General features: G+C 35.9%; 1 protein-coding gene across 9 annotated transcripts in view; it reads left to right on the plus strand.

Annotated features, from left to right (window-relative positions):
- The window catches only part of LRP1B (LDL receptor related protein 1B), a 687,728-nt gene that overhangs the window by 561,139 nt on the left and 108,269 nt on the right, over nucleotides 1-18,320 (plus strand). For all 9 annotated transcript variants that reach the window (XM_065070319.1, XM_065070313.1, XM_065070311.1 and 6 more), the window contains 7 exons: nucleotides 907-1,047; nucleotides 2,096-2,283; nucleotides 3,702-3,885; nucleotides 5,695-5,780; nucleotides 9,316-9,438; nucleotides 12,476-12,657; nucleotides 14,862-15,061. In XM_065070319.1, the coding sequence (XP_064926391.1) occupies nucleotides 907-1,047; nucleotides 2,096-2,283; nucleotides 3,702-3,885; nucleotides 5,695-5,780; nucleotides 9,316-9,438; nucleotides 12,476-12,657; nucleotides 14,862-15,061 (1,104 nt within the window). The remainder of the gene's footprint in view (nucleotides 1-906; nucleotides 1,048-2,095; nucleotides 2,284-3,701; nucleotides 3,886-5,694; nucleotides 5,781-9,315; nucleotides 9,439-12,475; nucleotides 12,658-14,861; nucleotides 15,062-18,320) is intronic.

Here is an 18,320-nt window from a genome sequence, read left to right on the forward strand (position 1 = left end):
TCCCTCGCCACACCGCTCACCAGCATAGACTTCTAGATCCTTGAAGAAAGATGGGAACAAACACACCTTCCATTTGCTTTTGGGTTATGTAAATGATATGGAGTATTGAAAGGGGCGGTTTGTTACAATAAGCTGTTGTAGGGAAAAACTGCTCAGTTCAAGTGGTTTAAACCAAGACAGGATCAAAGCAAGTTATTGATTTATTAATGACAGATAACCAATTGGAAACCAGTGAACTACACATTCAGTATCAATAGCAGCAATGCAATGGGTCATTCACACCCGCAAAATATTGATATATACATGCATGGTTCCTTAAAATACTGACAGATAAATAGTGATGGTTTAACAGAGTTTAAAAGAGACAGAAGGAAGAAACTGTGACAGAAGCAGAGGATGCAAAAATTCCTGATCTAATTGTAGTATGGACCTGCCTTTTGGGCACTGACTCTATTTAATTTCTGCTGAGTAAACTGAAATCTACAGCAACATTTGTGTGTTGCACAGCTGCAATGCAATTTTCTGTTAGCTTGTAATCTAATACACACCTTAGTGCGTGACTAGTATGGTAAAGTTGTTATAGCGTAATTTTAGGAAAGGGTTACATTCTTTTATGAGAAAGGGAACTGCTCCTAGAGAGTAGGAATCAAATTCCAAACCAGACTTTTCAAGGTGTTGTCAGGATGTTAAAATTAATGGCCTAATTCATCAAGATTTCAAACATGAGATTTCTTATTTGACTGCAAACTTTACTTTTATCTTTTTTTAATATCTTTTAAAAAATATTTTTATTTTAGATTATAGTAATACTTTATTTTTTACTTTACTTACATTGTCTTGCATATGGAAAATTTTATGTTGAAAGTATGAAGCCAAGTATGAAGTTATTGGTTGCTGTGTCTCTAGGATATCGTCACTGTCGCCCTGGAGAGTTCACTTGTGCTGATGGTAGATGCCTGTTAAATTCCCAGTGGCAATGTGATGGTGATTTTGACTGCCCAGACCATTCTGATGAAGCACCTATAAACATAAAATGCAAAAGTTCAGGTTTGTATTTAATTTTTTTGGTAACATGTGGCCTTTCCTTTTGGAACGCAATGGATTAGAATTGTAGACTAGCAGATGTAAAACCTCATAGCTTAAATCTCCAGTGCTTTCATGGTGATATTCCTTATGTCTGCAAGGAGAATGTCTGTCAGTTCTCAGCATCCAAAACCTCAGCTGACAAAATTCAAGCTATCAGTTCCTCTGGCATAAGTTGGCTGCTAGTTCATGAATGCATAAATGTTCAATATACTCATCACACTGAAGTATATCATCCAAAGTGGATGTTAGGTTGTTCTTTGTATATTAAAAAATGGTCTATTTTTATTAGCAAATTACTGACCAAATGTGATTTGTTGATATTGGTATTTTCTAATGGCATAACTTAGCTGAACTCTGGCTCATCTGTGAGTGGAAAATGAGTCATGGTGTGGATATCATGTGCTATTCTGTGGCTTTTTAAAAGACCAGTTCTTCTGTCTAGATCTTACCACTTTATTGTACAGTAGCCCAGTCCTTTATACCAATTTTGATGGAAATCACTCATTTGCTTTGAGGTAAGGCAACGGTCTTCCTTTAACAATAAATGCTCTGATTCTGATATGAAGAATCTGAAAGTAGCTGAGCTGACATAATCAAGTTTTTCCCAACAGGAAAAAAAAGACATGTATGCATGTCCTTAGACAAGGAATGTGTCAGAATTCAGTCAGTCACGTTACTAAACACCCAAGCGTCCACAGGGGAGAGAAGCCACACTTTGCAAGTTTTGCAAACTATAGAACTGTATTTTGTGAAGAGATAAGGTAGAAGATTCTCAATTAAATGAAAACAAATGTGTGGGAGGGAGTAAGTTGAAGTATTCACACATTTTCCAGGAGAGGAATAAACCTTTAAAGAGACTGAAATGTAAAAGGTATAATTAAACTATCAATAAAAAATGAATACTCAATTGTTTCATCTCCCATGCACGCATTGCAGCCGGTCCATGAGAAAATTCATTCCCAGTACTAACAGACTACACAAAGTTGTGTTCTCTTTTTCTGTTTTTCAGAGCAGTCATGTAACAGCTCTTTTTTCATGTGCAAAAATGGCAAGTGTGTTCCTCAAACTGCTGTTTGTGATAACAAAGAAGATTGTAGTGATGGATCTGATGAGAAAAGCTGCCACATTAATGAATGCCTCAGTAAGAAAGTTAGTGGCTGTTCTCAGGATTGTCAGGATCTTCCTGTTGGATACAAGGTGAGTAATTACAAAGTGTGGTGTAATGTAATGCAAATTCTTAATTATTAACTACTGTGTGGTTATAATAGAACTCGTGCTGTACTTCATTGTGATGAAACAGCTTACCTGTCATAGTAAGGACATTCAGATTTTTATTTCCAGTAAGCAAATAATTGCCAATTGTATAAAAAAAAAAAAAAAAAAAAAAAAACCAAACATATTTTATACCTATGGAAAAGAATGTACAGTGTTTTAAATACAGCAAATCATACTGATGTGTACAGAGCACTGAAAATCAGGTGTGAAAAAGAAAAAGACATAGGAGTGAGTAGTTGTCTCCATATTTTTTCTAAGTCAAAGACACAGAAATGTACAAACTAAGTATAATCGCCTAAGTTGCAGAATAAAATCATTAGTTGTCTGCATGTGATGGTGTTTTCTGAATCACCTACATCTGCTCTTTGGCCTGGAGGCATGCAGGGGAATACTTGTGGGTGGTAGGTAAACCCTGGCCACTGGCTGCACTAAGTTGTAAGTGGAAGCCGAGAGTAGACGAGAGATTTTTTCATAGTTTTAACTCTGAAGTAACCCTGACTGCACCCCTAATCATTTCATCTTTTTAATAGACTGTTAACCCGCTGAGAAGTAAATAACTTTTGTCCAACATGGGTTAGCTCTGAAGGTGTTCAAACCCCTGAAGCCATGTCAGGAGGTCATAGACTACAGAGGTGAAGGCTTGGTTGGGTACAGCAAAAACCTTGTTGAAGTAACATCATCGGGGAGAAAACATCATGGGTCTCTGCAGAGGATTATGTAGAGGATACAGGAAGGAATATGACACAAAGTTTTCTGTGACTGAAAACATGCTCCTGTTTCCAAACCTCCCTACCCATTTGTATTTTCCGTCACTCACGTTGCATGTGATAAGCTTGCCGTGGTGATCAGCAGACCTCACTAAAAATCACCTTCAAGAGTTTTCATTCATATTACTGTACGTGTTACACAGAATGTTAGATGTTATCAGTGCTTCAAAAAAAAAAAATAAAACTTGTACATCTTTACCAAAAAGCACGTGTATACTTGAAAAGGAAGAACTCCAAAGGGTTCATCCATCATTATTTTCATGAAAGAATCCTTTCCATGTTTGTCAGATGTTATTTTACTTTTTCTTCATTTAAAGAAGAAAGAATAATTACTCATTTTGCAGGGTTATTTTGGAAGGAGTGGTACTTAGGATCACACCAGTAATAGTTGAAAAGAACTGTAGGTATGTCTGCCTGTAAACAGGATAAAAAGCAATGTAAGAAAGATCTTACCTGAAAAACTGAGACTACATGAAAAAGTTATAATGCTATCGTATTCAGAAGAAAGTCCTTAAGAAAACAAGCAGAATCAATCAGTAATTCAAAATTAATCTATTTGTATTTGTTTCCCAGTGCAAATGCTGGCCTGGATTCCGGCTGAAGGATGATGGCAAAACCTGTGTAGATATTGATGAATGTTCATCGGGATTTCCCTGTAGCCAGCAATGCATCAATACATACGGGACTTACAAATGCTTGTGTGCGGATGGGTATGAAATACAGCCTGATAACCTACATGGCTGCAAATCCCTTTCAGGTATCACGCTTTTTTTAATTCATTGCTGTATCCAAAAATAATTTGTGTAATACCTTGTCCCCAAGGTCTGTGTTACCCTTTTGTGCAAGGTAAACTGAGTTACTTTGAAGCACACTACTTTAATGAACAATAAGAATGTGATTCAATGTCTGAATGTAACAATAACTTCTATTATTAGCATGTATTATGCTCAAATAATTTTTAGTGAAGAGTCACAGTGGATTATGGAAGTTTGAATTAGTAACTTGATTAGAAAAAGTATTAGAAAAGTTAAAATACATCACTTAATTCTACTTCTGAGTCATATGATAATAGTATGTTTATGATAAGTGTTTAAAAGGCTTCTGATGGTTTATGTCTTCAACATTAGATAATTAGAATATACGTCAAGCTCCCTGGTATGAAAAAGAAGAACAGGAAAAAATAATAGAAATTGCAAAATCCATTATTCCTATAACATATGAAATCCTGCAGTCTTATATGTAATACACAGTAAAGTTCAAGATATATAAGAACATTGGTTGTTTCCTCACACCCATGTCCATGGCACTGATGTTATTTTTATGTGCTTCAGTGAGTAGGGTTCACTAGATCAGTGAAAGGAAGAGGAAGCACAGGAGAGGACAGAAATACAGTCTGGATTTTGCTTTACTCCTGCCTCACGCCTTGCAAGCTACTCATCTATTTAGAAGCCGTAGATCACTCAAACGAGGAGGGGAGCTGGAGCACATCACAGTGCACTTTATTGGACTTGTCATATATCAAACCTCAACAGTTGGAGTTGTTGTATATCAAACTTCAGAAGTGATCATGACAAAGCTGTTTGTGCTGTGGCAAGGATGGTTGTGCTGTGAGGAGGTGCCAACACTTCTGATGCTTGATTTCTTGCAAAAGTTGCCTTGAACTCTTTACAACAGAGCACAGCATCACAGCCATTCTCCGCAAACCACGGACAGCCAGTGCTGAGGATGATGCTCAGGTCATTTCAGAACTGGAGAATGTCTTAGGGTTGAACATAAAATGCAAGCAAGGTGGTACAAGGTATTCAGTACAAGAGTAGGTTGGACAACACATTACATTCCAGCGTGTATGAGCAGTAGATACGAATCTTAAATACATTTTTAAATATTAGCGGGGTTTTTTATTTATTTTAGCTAAAGTCCCTCTTAATAGAGATAAATAAAGACAACTTTAAATATATATTATATATAATTTTTTTTTTACTATTATGTATATCAGCATCAGAGATGTTGCAAAGTAAGTTGTGGCATGAATGATTATCTGAAGGAACATTTTTTGATAAACTGGAAAGCCAAGGGTAAAAAAGCCAAATCTGGCTTCAGTTCAGAATAAGAGAATCAAGCTTTGTCCGAATAGCTGTTTCTTTCTCTGTAGTTTTCAGAGGATTGAAATCTCAAAAAGCAATGGTCAAAACAAGCTTGGTTTGCAACTGTGACAAATAATAGTCCTAGTAATTTGAAAGTGAATGTTGAAATTAAAACAAGTCATATTTCAAATTTAATCTCTGACAATAAATTAGCATAAAATACAGTATGGTTCCCATATTACAAAGGCAAAAAAATAAATTACATTGAAAGATATACTAATTAATTGCTTTGTTCATTTTTATACTGCATCATTGATCTTTCTTGGAACATTTGAATGTCTTAAATATTTCTTTCATCCATAACATTGATCAGAGCATGTAACATTTATTTTTCAAGCCATCTGTATTTCAGCATTGTATTCCTGATTTTCCATAAATTAACGTAAAAGCTAGTCTAATATATTCTTTCTCCCGGGGTTTAGATGAGGAGCCTTTCTTAATTCTGGCTGATCATCATGAAATAAGAAAAATTAGCACTGATGGATCCAACTACACTTTGTTGAAACAGGTATAATCATAGTACCGTGCTCTAAGTTTAACTCAATACTTTTATTCTTTTCTAAAGTGTGCAGCTGACAGAAACATCATCCTAAAATTGGCATTGTATGCACCGCAGAACAACTGCAGTACCTCCACAGTTTTTATAATATCTAAAATTTACTTAATTTACTTAATTTACTTAATTTGCTTAATTTACCTGAGTTTGACATGACTAAAGCTCAGGCAGTTGTTTTGTCAGTCATTCTGATGTACTAAAAAATACATTTGTGATCTTCTTCCATCACAATATGTCTTGAACAACATGTATATTTCAGTTTGCAAAAAGAACCCCAAAAAGTATTTGGCCATGTATTATTTGAGTTACTTACTGTCATAACCCAAATATATTTTTATTGATGTAGACACAGAAGTTCAAGATTTATGGTATTAAAATACATGAACAAGTATCTTTAGTTAAATCTAACTTTTTACGTAATTACCACAAATTATTTTAAAGGAAAAACACTTTATTTGAAAAACTACAAAAGTAGAAAGTCACCCAGTAAGTACAGAGCTGTCATTGTAGCAGTTTCTGCTCTGCTTCTATGCTTCACCTAAGTGTAGTTACTTACCATAGATTAGACTTTCAAAATATGTTTTAATAAAAACATCTCTTACCTTGAGTACTAATTAGAAAGACGAGAAAAATCTGTTATGCCAGTCAATAGCATTAGGCTTTTTCGGACTTCTTGTGTCAGTACTCTGTGCATCTTAATGTCACAAGAGAGATGTTGAGGTCTTCACAACAGTAATTACAAAATTAACCATCTTGCATTAAACATTGATTTTATTTAAGCATAGCAAGCATTGCATTCAAGTCTGTTTGTTCTTCTGAAATCCTTCTGACTGCCTCTCATTTACATCTTGCTGCCTCTCTCCTCTTTTGCTGGTATATTTAGTAATAGAAGCCTGTGAAAAGAGGGGAGCAACAGTTAATTATCTTTATGGTTGATGCAGACAGATTGGCTCAGAGCTTCATCAGTCTTGAATTTAATGGACTCCAGTGCTTTACAGACTGTGTAGCTCCAGCCATTGAAGAGAATCTGTGTTTTCCATATCACATTAATCAACTAGGCTACTAAATATCCCTATTACTGAACCTACTGGCCTTTGATCCTATAAATACGGCATTTTTAAAAGCATCCAGATTTGAAAGCAGAAGAGGGAGCTATACCAGCAGAAGAGGTCGGCTGTCTTCCTCATAAGGACACCTTTTTCTCCTCATCGTGTTATGACGGATCGACTCTTCCTTACACAGCTACCAAATGAAGGCAAATACCAGAGCTGCTCTGGCAAAGGAGCAAAACCGCGCTTCTCTGTGTATTTGATCTGTGCTTTGCCATTCTAACACCTGTTCACATAAACTCAGAGTAAAGGAGCTGAAAGCAGGAGCTCATTCGGTGTTCTCTGAGTTGTTACATGCCAGCTCTTTTGTCTCTTTTTTTGTTGTTTGGGTTTTTTGGGTTTTGTTTGTTTGTTTTTGCATACAGTACAACTCTTCAAATTGTGTCTCATGTATGTTCTTTGCCTATCATTTCCTTTGCTCCTACTCATTAAAATCCTTAGGGTTTCCATAGACAGAGCAGATAGAGAGAACAGAACCTTCCTCCTCATTATTTGTGGGGTTTACCTGCATTCTTTTAATTGGGGCACCAAGGGAAAGCAATTCATGGCCTAGGACACCATGTGCTGTGTGTAACAGCAGCAACCAAAACCAGGGGAGACCAATGCAGCTGATGCCATCTGAAACCAACCCCGTTCCCTCTAAAAGCAGATTACATGAGAAATGACATAGAATTATGCTAGGGGGACCTAAAAGTGGCATGCAGATTACAGAGAACCATAGTGGAGAAGAACAGAAATAATTTTACCTGTTGATCATCTGATAAATATTGGAACTAAACTGACCCAAAATAAAACACTTGAAGCCAAAAACTTACAGGGAGTCAATTCTCTTTGTTAGTCTGGATACTTAAAAAACTTATACAGTGTTGTAGAATATGTAGATGTATGGCTAATTTTTATACAAATTACTGACCTTGGTTTCTAGAACATTATAAATTTGTTGTAGTCTTTTATATTCATACACTTGTCTCCTTTGTTAATAATTTGGGGTGGGGGTTTATCTGCAGATGCATTTACACTACTAGTAGAAAAAAGAGACAGGAAAAATGTTTTGCGGCACAGTTATGACTGTGAGAACTGCAGTCGGTTTTGTTTGAAACCTGTGTGCATGGATATGGGATTTTTGAAAATTAGAGTGGCCCTCCAACACTGGATTGTTTAAGGCTTTCTTTAATGATGGTTTATGCAGCTTTCTACATTTTGATTAAAAGATAGATTTACAGTCTTAAACTCTAGTAGCTGGCAGAAACGCCATGTATCGCTTCGTGTACAATTAAATATTGTTGCTCTTAGTATTTTAGAGTTGGTTAGTCCAGCACATCCCCTCCACAACTGTGAATTACATTAACAAGGGAGGTTGCTGATCTACCTGAGAGTAGAATGTCATTGGGCTGATAACAGAACTGATTATCCGATCCTGCGGTTTTACACAGAGTGCAAATTGCATCCTTTCTTTTTACCACTGCTGCTCCGTATTTGATTGATAACAACGTCTTTGTATTAATATATTAAGAATAATTGTTATTTTGCTACGTGGCAGAATGTTAAGCAGATTATGGGACAAGGCTTTCCTGTTCTCAGATAAGGAAATAAAAGCCATCATCTGAATGGAATCCCTCTCTTATCTGCCATTTGGCATGAAAAGCCATTATTATATGACTGTTCTTTCCAGCCTATAGGAGTATGTTGAATGTGATCAGTGCTCCTTCTTACAATGTATTGGCTTAGTAATTGGAGACATCGGAGACTTTCAGATGCCTGCTACATCTCTTCACTTTCACACTTAATGTTTATACTACCTGTGTGTGTATACACATACATATCCACACAGTACCTATAATATCTAAGAATTGAAAACCTTAATTCCTTATTCAGGAATTAAAATTAATGCTTTTTTGAACGTCACAGTTTTGGCTTCCTGCTTAAATCATATTAATAATGAAATTATTTCATTAAATAAAGAGAATAAATTTTATGCTATTTCCAAGTTATAAAATGAATATTAAAGTGATGCCAAAGGTAGTAGTTAGCAGAGGAACTGAGCAAGAGGAATTGAGCAAGAGTTACAGTACTTACCGTTAAAGTTCATTGTAGTAATAGGAATGAAAAAAGCAGAAGCATCATTTAGTTTTTTATGTCACCTGCATTTTTGAAGTGAGATAGTTCTTTTTTTACCAGGTTTATTTCTGTTACAATTTTTATCTTACTCTGATTGCTTACAAGTACTGTATGGAAAAATGAGAGAGGTAGTCCAAATATATGCAGTTGGTAAAATAAAACATCTTGAATATTATATGCAATGTATTTTGCATTCTGAATGCTATCAAATGGTTGTGTTCAAACACTTGAATAAACAAACTTTTTTCTTCCGTTTTTAGGGGCTGAACAATGTGATAGCAATAGACTTTGACTATAGAGAAGAGTTCATCTATTGGATTGATTCCAGCAGACCAAATGGCAGTCGCATAAACAGAATGTGTTTAAATGGAAGTGACATCAAGGTAAGTGGGGATGAATGGTGTCACTACCAGAATTACGTTTTTTTAGTATCTTGGGAAATGCTCCTTCATGGATTTAACCCAGATTTTGCTATAAGAATAGTAGCACAGAAAGATGTAGCAAGTCCTAGTAAAATGTAATTGCGTTTCGATCTTATCTGAAACAGAGGTAGGAACTAAGAGGACTATATTTATGAGCTATATTCCTTTTGACTTAATCGCCAGTTGACTGAATTGGCATCTGAGTGTGGTGTACAGGAGGCCAAAGGAAAAATAAGGTATAATTATGTGTAAGCTGTGTAAATACACTGGTATACTATTTCTTCATATACACTTTTCTGTGGTCTTCAGTTTGTTTTTTGTCCCACCTCCACTACACTGATAATGAAAATAACTCAATGTCTTTGCTGTGAATAATCCAGGGTAAAAGTTCACTCCCATTTCTGCACGTTCTGTTTTGCCTCTTTAGTGGAATAAGTTCACAAATCCACTATTAAGGACATTTGTTGACTTACCTGAACACTTTTCCAGAATTTGTGATAAGCAGTAAAGAATTCTTCTTTGCTTATTCTCTTATGTGTGCCAGGCAGGAGAGTGCAGAAAAAAATCCTGTTGCTTTCTGGGAACGTAATAATTATTCCAGTTTTTAAGAAAAATTTCAGGAATTTGAACAAACATTAGAAGGAAATGAGGTTGGGGGCATGGTGGGTATTTCTTCTTTTCTTCATTAATATTGTGCAAATTAAAGAACAAGTGTCATCTTGATGGAGATTTTACTTAAATAGTATGTCAAATCCAAAATAAAAATTGTGAAAATAAATGCATTAGATTTTTGTAATATTTTTTGCTTAAAAAACTTGGCCCAGATTTGGCCTTTGAAAGCTGAAAGTGTGTGCAAGAGATTGTCAAGAATTATATATTGTAGCTGTCTCTCTCTGTAATCTTTTATCCAGTGCCAAATGGTAACTTTGTCTCCTTGACTTAGATTTTAATACCTTACACATTTAATAATTGATGTTACAAATAATTAGTTTCCCAGTAAACCTGTGCAAGTTTTTATTATGAGAGTTTTTATGGTTGACAACCTTTTTCCCTTGAAGTATGCATTTCTTCTTTTATTTGCTTCATACTTCTTGTTTTACTGTTTACTATAGATTAATATGCTCATAGTGTAAATGATATTGTTTGATATATTACCCAGGATTTCTGATACAGAATGTAGCATCTTTCTAGCATGCCAGCTCTAGCTTTCTTGATTGGAGAAATCTGATGGCATCTCATTTTTCTTTTGCATTTGATCTTGGAAGAGATATTTATACAATGCAACTTTTTCACGTGAAGGTGTTCAAACATTAGCACAGAGTTTTATGTATAGTATTGTAAATTCAAATGAAATTTGTTATAGGAAAATGCTGTAGTGAGCTGGATTGTGTCCTTTAAATGTCACATTGATGATCTCAGTGACTGGAATAAGCTTAAAGTGACCCTCCAAAGGACAAGTAATCAGAAAAGAGCCTAATTACTTGGGCTGATGTGTAGCTAAACCATTATATAAAGTTTGCAGAGCTATCCATTTCTGCATGAAATGTCCCATGTTACAGTGCAACTGTTGCTGCTGTTACACATTTATAAAACAGTGAAGCTGGTAGTACGAAGATATTAGAAAATAAAGTATTTTATTAGTGTTTTAAAAAAATGGTGCATTCCTGGATTTAATTTTAAAAAGATTTTATGAGGTGATAAATAAGGTAATAACCTGGAAGAGTACTTTTACATATTCATAACTATAATATTGGTTTAAATTATCTTGCAGTATTCCTTATCTTGAAGGCTTTTCAGTATCTTCAAATGGTAAATAAAAAATAATACATTCAGTTATACATAATCTGGTTTATGTGTAAAGTTTATATTCTAGTGCACATGCTTTTAGTGATGAAGTTGGCAATAAATTAGAATGCACACTACAGTAATAAACCCATTATTAGTACTTAGAAATCTCAATTATTTTGAAGTATTGCTCCATCTGATTTTTTTTTTTCCTTAAGTTCAGTTGCACAGACCTAATCAGGACCTAATCAGGAATAGAATAGGTCAGAATAGACCTTATCAGGAATAGAATTTATAAACCTAGAAGAAGTTGGACTCTAATGACTGGGAATATTCAAATGTCACTCAACACTTAACATGAAGTACTCCCAGTGAAGCAAGACTGAGTCCTACAATCACGATGAATTTGTAATCATGTATTTCTAGAGACGTTTGTTCAAGTCTCAGAAATATTCAAGTCATCAAAAACTTTGAGTATAACGTGTCCCTGTCAGTAGAACATAGATTTTCTAGTAGGTCAGTAAATTGCTTCTGTCTCTTAGTTTATTCCTTAATAATTTAGTCCTTTTGAAATTTAACTAATTCTTAGAAAGTTCCTCTCTTTTTCTGCCACATGAATATTGGAAATAAGAGCACGGTGTTTACTTTCCAACTAAGTAATCTTTTTCTGTTTGCCTGAGTTGGGTGCCCTTATGGTCTCTCTCTCATGATGACACATGGCACTGCTGCAATATTAAAATGAAATATATGCTGATGTAGACGGGAGAGAGAGCTGGTGAGCTAATGAGCAGATGTGTTTGAGGGCACGCTATGAGGAGAGAGCCTCATCTCCATCTGTGAAAAATAAATGGAGTAGGAAAGGGAAAGAGTCTCCTTTTTTTAAAGTAAGACAAACAGAATATTAGAATCTTAAGATGAAAAATTCTTAAAGGCAGTGCATAATACAGGGAAGTTGGAAATTTGCTATTTACTATATCAGGGCATTTTCCATTCTCCCTTACTATAAGGAAAGCGTCACATTATCTTAGTCACCTAAAAAGTGTCGTTACTTCAGAAGTGCTGTTGTTTAACAGGGAATGCCTATTTTTCACGTGTTATATGTCATTGTGTCATACATACACCCTCTTAATAGTCTGGTACTGTTAACTCTTGAATTGTCGTTCCTTTTCCCAGTATTTAGATGAATAATTTATGTGATTTTTTTATTTTCTAGGTAGTCCACAATACAGCTGTTCCCAATGCGCTGGCTGTTGATTGGATTGGGAAGAATCTCTATTGGTCTGATACGGAAAAGCGAGTTATCGAGGTGTCTAAACTCAATGGCTTATACCCTACGGTCCTCGTGAGCAAAAGAGTGAAGTTTCCTAGAGATCTCTCCGTAGATCCTCAAGCTGGGTATGAAGCAACCATTTTGCAGTAATTCATTTTTAATTCTAATTTTATATTTAAATATTTTCTATGAATAAAAGATAGGAAGCACTAATTAGTTTTTTATTATCTGACTTTCAGCTACAGTGGATATCAGTAGTCTAAAATGCATTACCAATGCTTATTATATCATCGTTACATGTCAAATTGGTATAATAGAAAGATGAATGCAGGTACTAAACCATGTTTTGTTATATTTACTACTCCATAAATGTTATTCTAGTAGGAGAAAAGCAGATATTTGAAGAAATATCCCTATTTTTCTTAAAGAAGTGTGTTGCAACATAGCAAAAAGTTCATATTTATACGGAAGATAATTCTTACATTTTGCTTCCTTTATTCACTGAAGTGAACTGTGTTGTTAGTGCTTTTCTGTGTTTACCAGTTTCGAAAATAGTTTGAGCCATTCAGTTACCACATATTTGAAGCCTTTTTTTCTGATAGTTTTTGCATGTTCATCAAACAGAGAAAATGTTTAATCCTGCGTAATTTGAAGATAGCCTTTGCCTTTTATATCTATACAATTAAGGCTTTTATTTTCACACCACTCTAATAACTGGACTTATTACTTATAAGGATACATTCAGTTAAGGAGTTTATTTAAGGAGACTTAGTTTGTAACTTTAATTTTCTTTTTTTTTTAATGTATTTATTTTCTCGTTCATTTATTTTAATGTTTATTTTAATATGAAAAGCTGCTTGAAAGAAAACCCGTGTTTGCAATTCAAATTCAGACTTATTGTTTGAAATTGTATTCATCATAGTTGTTTTTTTTTTTTCTCACAAATGAGAAATGCTAAATCAATTATAATGTTGATGCCATACAATAGTAATGATATGTTTCCAAAGAGAAAGTTTTCTGCTGGAATCAGTGCAGAAACTTCCCTTTTTCTACCGCTTCTTTCGAGCAGGCTCTGTGCCAACGTATCGCACCTGTGTTTTTCAGATACCTGTAGCTGGTTTTAGGGCCACCATTTTCTCCTGCACACAAATACTACACAAGGTGGCTATTAAGAATATGAACTGCATCTGGGTTTTTGAGAGCTAGTCCAAAGCCTGTAGAGAGATATCAGTTACCCAGCTGGAAAGATCTGTCCTGAGGTTCTAAGTGATGGCACTTCTTCTTTTTTCTTTCTTTTTTTTAAAAAAAAAAAAAATCAAAACAAAAGAAAACAAACAAAAATAAAACATGCTCTGTATTTTGGCAAAATAGCATATGGAGGAGAAAATTGCTACTCAGCTTTCTAACAGTCTTTCTCATTGCTTTACCCATTTTTAAGCCCTTTATGTCAAACTACTTTAATGTAGCACAGTATTTGCCATAAGTTTAGTAGAGATGGCATTTTTGTAGGCTGCGAGATTCATGAAATCCAACCTGGCTGGTATTTCAAATTCTAAGGGATCCAAACTAAGCAATTTAAATGCATTTTTTACTAATCTATAATGAATTAGGTAAAATCACAACATGAGGACTCTGCTGTTCAACCTTGTTGGGACATGGCTAATAGAGAAGGGGCATGGCTCTATTGATCCGTTGTATCAGGAGAATTTTGTTCTAAGTTAGCATGAGTAGGCCTCAGTTAGCATGAGTCTGGTGCAGTATAAGTGGAAAAGTACTGAGCGGTTGCTCTCTGGTTCAGCTGAGCGTTTAGATAAACAAGCTGGGGAATTATCTCTAGCAGGGTGAGGAGGTTGCATTCCAGAGAAACCACAAGAAGGTTGAGCTCATTATGTATACTATCCAATCAATAGAAGACGAGTAGGCATAATTATTGTATACTATCCAATTAATAGAAGACGAGTAGGCATAATTACTGTATACTATCCAATTAATAGATGACGAGTATGCATAATTATTGTAAGTCTTATATAAACCAGCTTAGTGCATCAATAAAGTTGAGGTATGCTTATCACTCATATTGGGTCGACCGCATTCCTTCCTCCGTCCGCTCGGGTCTGGAACTCTGATGGAATTTTTCTCTCGGCACAACCTCTTTACATTTACCTCTCATTTACAGACAGGTCTGGACAAATCCAAAAAGCCATCTGAAAGATGTAAACTTCAAAGGATAATTACTGATTTATTCTTGAGATCAACTAAATACATGAATTATTTATTGTTATTATTTTTGCATCTCCAAATGAAGCAATCATTGTATTTTGTTTTATAGATACTTGTACTGGATTGATTGCTGTGAGTATCCTCACATTGGCCGTGTTGGTATGGATGGCTCCAGTCAAACAGTTGTCATAGAAACACAGATATCCAGACCTATGGCTCTGACGATAGATTATGTCAACCACAGACTGTATTGGGCTGATGAAAATCACATTGAGTTCTCCAACATGGATGGATCTCATAGACATAAAGGTTGGTCAACAGCTTTTTGATTTTTTTTTTTTTTTGGAAAATTTTCATATTGAATGTGATTTACATGTTATGTGTTATTGTGTAAAAACTGTACTTTGAAACGTTTTTGCAACTTTGACACATTTTTTCCTTTTTATCAGAATCTTAAAAGATGCTTTTCACATTCCTTTTCTGTTATGAATAGGAGTACTTTTTAAACATGCAGTAAGACAGATGCATGGAAAAACTGTCAAATGAAAACAGAAACTCTGGGAACAGACTCAGCCCCTTTAATCCTATGGTCAAGTGTATATTTGCAATACACTTTCTTGACCAAGTTACAAAGCCAGGGTAACGTGGCTGTTAAAAGCAGAAGGTATACGTCCTTTGTGGCCTGAGTCAGGATGTGGCTAAAAGTGACATTTTTTCTGGGCTAAGAAAGCCTGGAAATGCCCATTAGTCTGCTCAGCATGAGTCAATAAGGACACCAGTATTGTGAATGTAATTTGGGGCTTTCCTGATAGACGCGAAATAATAACTTTTGAAATACTTATATAACGAAGTAATCTTTATCCCTATGTTCTGCTTCTCACCTGACAGCTAATTAAAATGCTAATATCTTTTCTCTATTAAGCATTAAAAAAATGTTCTACACTATGATGAATAGTTCTCATATTCCAAATGGTATAATTAAAGATCTTTCATTATAATTCAAATATATGAAATACTCAGTATTGGTGTGCTGTTGTTGTTTTTTGGGGTGTTTTTTGAGATGAAACAGTTTTACTTGAGCTCCCCTCCACAAGCTTTACCCAAACCTCAGAACTTCTGCTGTCCTGGTAAAACTTCATGCCTTTGGGCTTTTTCTCTTACTAGGTACCTTCAGGTTTTCTCCAAATCGGAGTTCATGAAATAACTACTTTATTTTCAGACTGAAGCTTCACCATGAAAGAAAACGAACTAAAAAGTTTTCCAACCTTTGTATTCATGAATAGTAAGTTATAGATAGATAATGAACAATACAGTGACATTTATTTGATGTGGCAGATTGGAGAGACAACAGCAATAGTTGTGAGACCTGTAAACATCCCTGTTAATCTCAGCATTAACTTCCATAGATTTTGTAATGACCACAGGACAATTGTAACCTGCTTGCCTAAGCAATACTTGCCCAGACAGAACCCCCAGTGCCCGCTGGATTCCTGCTGATGCTCTATTTTTCTTACAGATGAAGCAAAGCTCCATATTCCTCTTGATGTTATTCCCGGTGCTATTTTGTTCTCCTATAATTATCCTCTTAAACTTCTTTATGAATCTTTTAAAGGAAAGAAGTAAATAACAGCCAGCATGTCTTTCTTAGCCCTAACCTGATGGAAACAGTCAAACCTTTCTCAGTTTTCTCTTTCAACCTGAAAGCTACAGAATCGATCTTTCTCAGGAAATGTCCTACTGCCGCTCAATTTCAGAAGATATCTGTGAAATTCCAATCATGCTGTCTTTGGTGTCCATTGCCTCCGTCTCCAGCCTGTGGATTTCTCATGCTCAAGTGGGTAAAATCAGCTTCAAATGCTTTTATCTTCCTGAAGCTAATGTCTTCCCCTGAGCATATGTGAACCTAGAGAAGAAGGAAATTTGTCACACAACCACAGCTGGGACCAGTGAGGAGCAGGTTTTAATGGAACAAAATTCACAGAATCACACAGAATCACAGAATTGACTGGGTTGGAGAAGACCTCAGAGATCATCCAGTCCAACCCTTGGTCCAACTCCAGTCCACTGACTAGATCATGGCACCAAGTGCCATGGCCAGTCTCAGTTTAAAAACCTCCAGGCATGGTGAGTCCAGCACCTCCTTGGGCAGCCATTCCAATGCCTGACCAGTCTATCTGATAAGAATTTCTTTCTAATCTCCAGCCTAAATTTCCCATGGCAGAGTTGAAGCCCATGCCCCCTTGTCCTATTGCTAACTGCCTGGGAGAAGAGACCAATCCCCACCTGGCTACAACTGCCCTTCAGGTAGTTCTAGAGAGTGCTGAGCTCACCTCTAAGCCTCCTCTTCTCCAGACTAAACAAGCCCAGCTCCCTCAGCCTCTCCCCATAGGGCTTGTGTTCAAGTCCCTTCACCTTCAGTCTTGTTGCTCTTCTCTGGACCCGCTCCAGCACTTCAATGTCTTTCCTGAACTGAGGGGCCCAGAACTGAACTCCTTCTCATTCAACAGAGCACCACCACTGCTGGCTTTAGACAGCTGAATGTGTTCGTGGCTGTTCAAGGAATACATGTGACTCTCCAGCTATTACAGTGAAAGTATTAAAGTCAAGTGTTACTTGCCATTCTGTAAGGTTTCATGCCTGATATTAATAGCTTTACTATTTCCATTTGTTAATGAAATATCCTAAAAATTTGCTACCAGTCAAGTATTTGAGCCAAGTGCCTAAAGTTGCCGGTGACTTTGTATGATACCACCTGGTATCATACTACTTTTGAGGACATGTCTGTTTTAAGTAGAGGTGACATATAAATATTGAAGCAATAAGAAACATGCTTTGGAAGAAAGATCCTGAGGTACTTAAATTATGGGGAAGGAAGATTTTCTCCTTAGCTAATACTGTTTGTCACTTTCTGTTGTCAGGAGCCTCACTCAAAATGTGATTATCAAACCAAAATCAAGTTGTAGAAAAGTTTCTGTGGATTTAACAAAGAAGAGATAGAATTTGTGGTGTCTGAAACAGATGAAACATGCCTCTAGGTGCTCCAAAGGGTGCTTTGAGAATTTTGCAAAGCTCCTACATAGTGATCAATTTGTCTTCAATCAGAACCTTTTCCCTGCATCCCTCCTTCTCCTGGAGCAAACTACAAAATAAATTCTGCATGTCTTCATGTTTCAGCACAAGACTAGAAATACTTCTGGAAGATAAAAATGTAGCTATTGCAAATTAATTGTCTTAATAAGGGAAACTCAGGGAAGTTCAGTGATGGGGAGGAGGTGAAACTGTGATCACTTGTAGCTTTCTGATATGAGAAACTGTAATCCATGTTGAAAAGCACTTAAATGAGAAAGGTCTGGTTTATATCTTGTGATAACTGTGTTTCTTGAAGACGTATTGTTCACGTGGATTTCATGGACACTTTATGTTGTCAAAGTTAACTAAGGGATGGTTGAGTTTGTTCTGTCCTTTGTGTTTTCCAATGGCAAAGGATAAAGGCACAGGTATGATGACAATATAAAAGATACTCATGGGGAAAAGTCCCAATTGGCATCATGTGATCGACGCAATCTGA

This window comes from Columba livia, chromosome 7 (assembly GCF_036013475.1).
Source record: "Columba livia isolate bColLiv1 breed racing homer chromosome 7, bColLiv1.pat.W.v2, whole genome shotgun sequence".
Classification (NCBI taxonomy): domain Eukaryota; kingdom Metazoa; phylum Chordata; class Aves; order Columbiformes; family Columbidae; genus Columba; species Columba livia.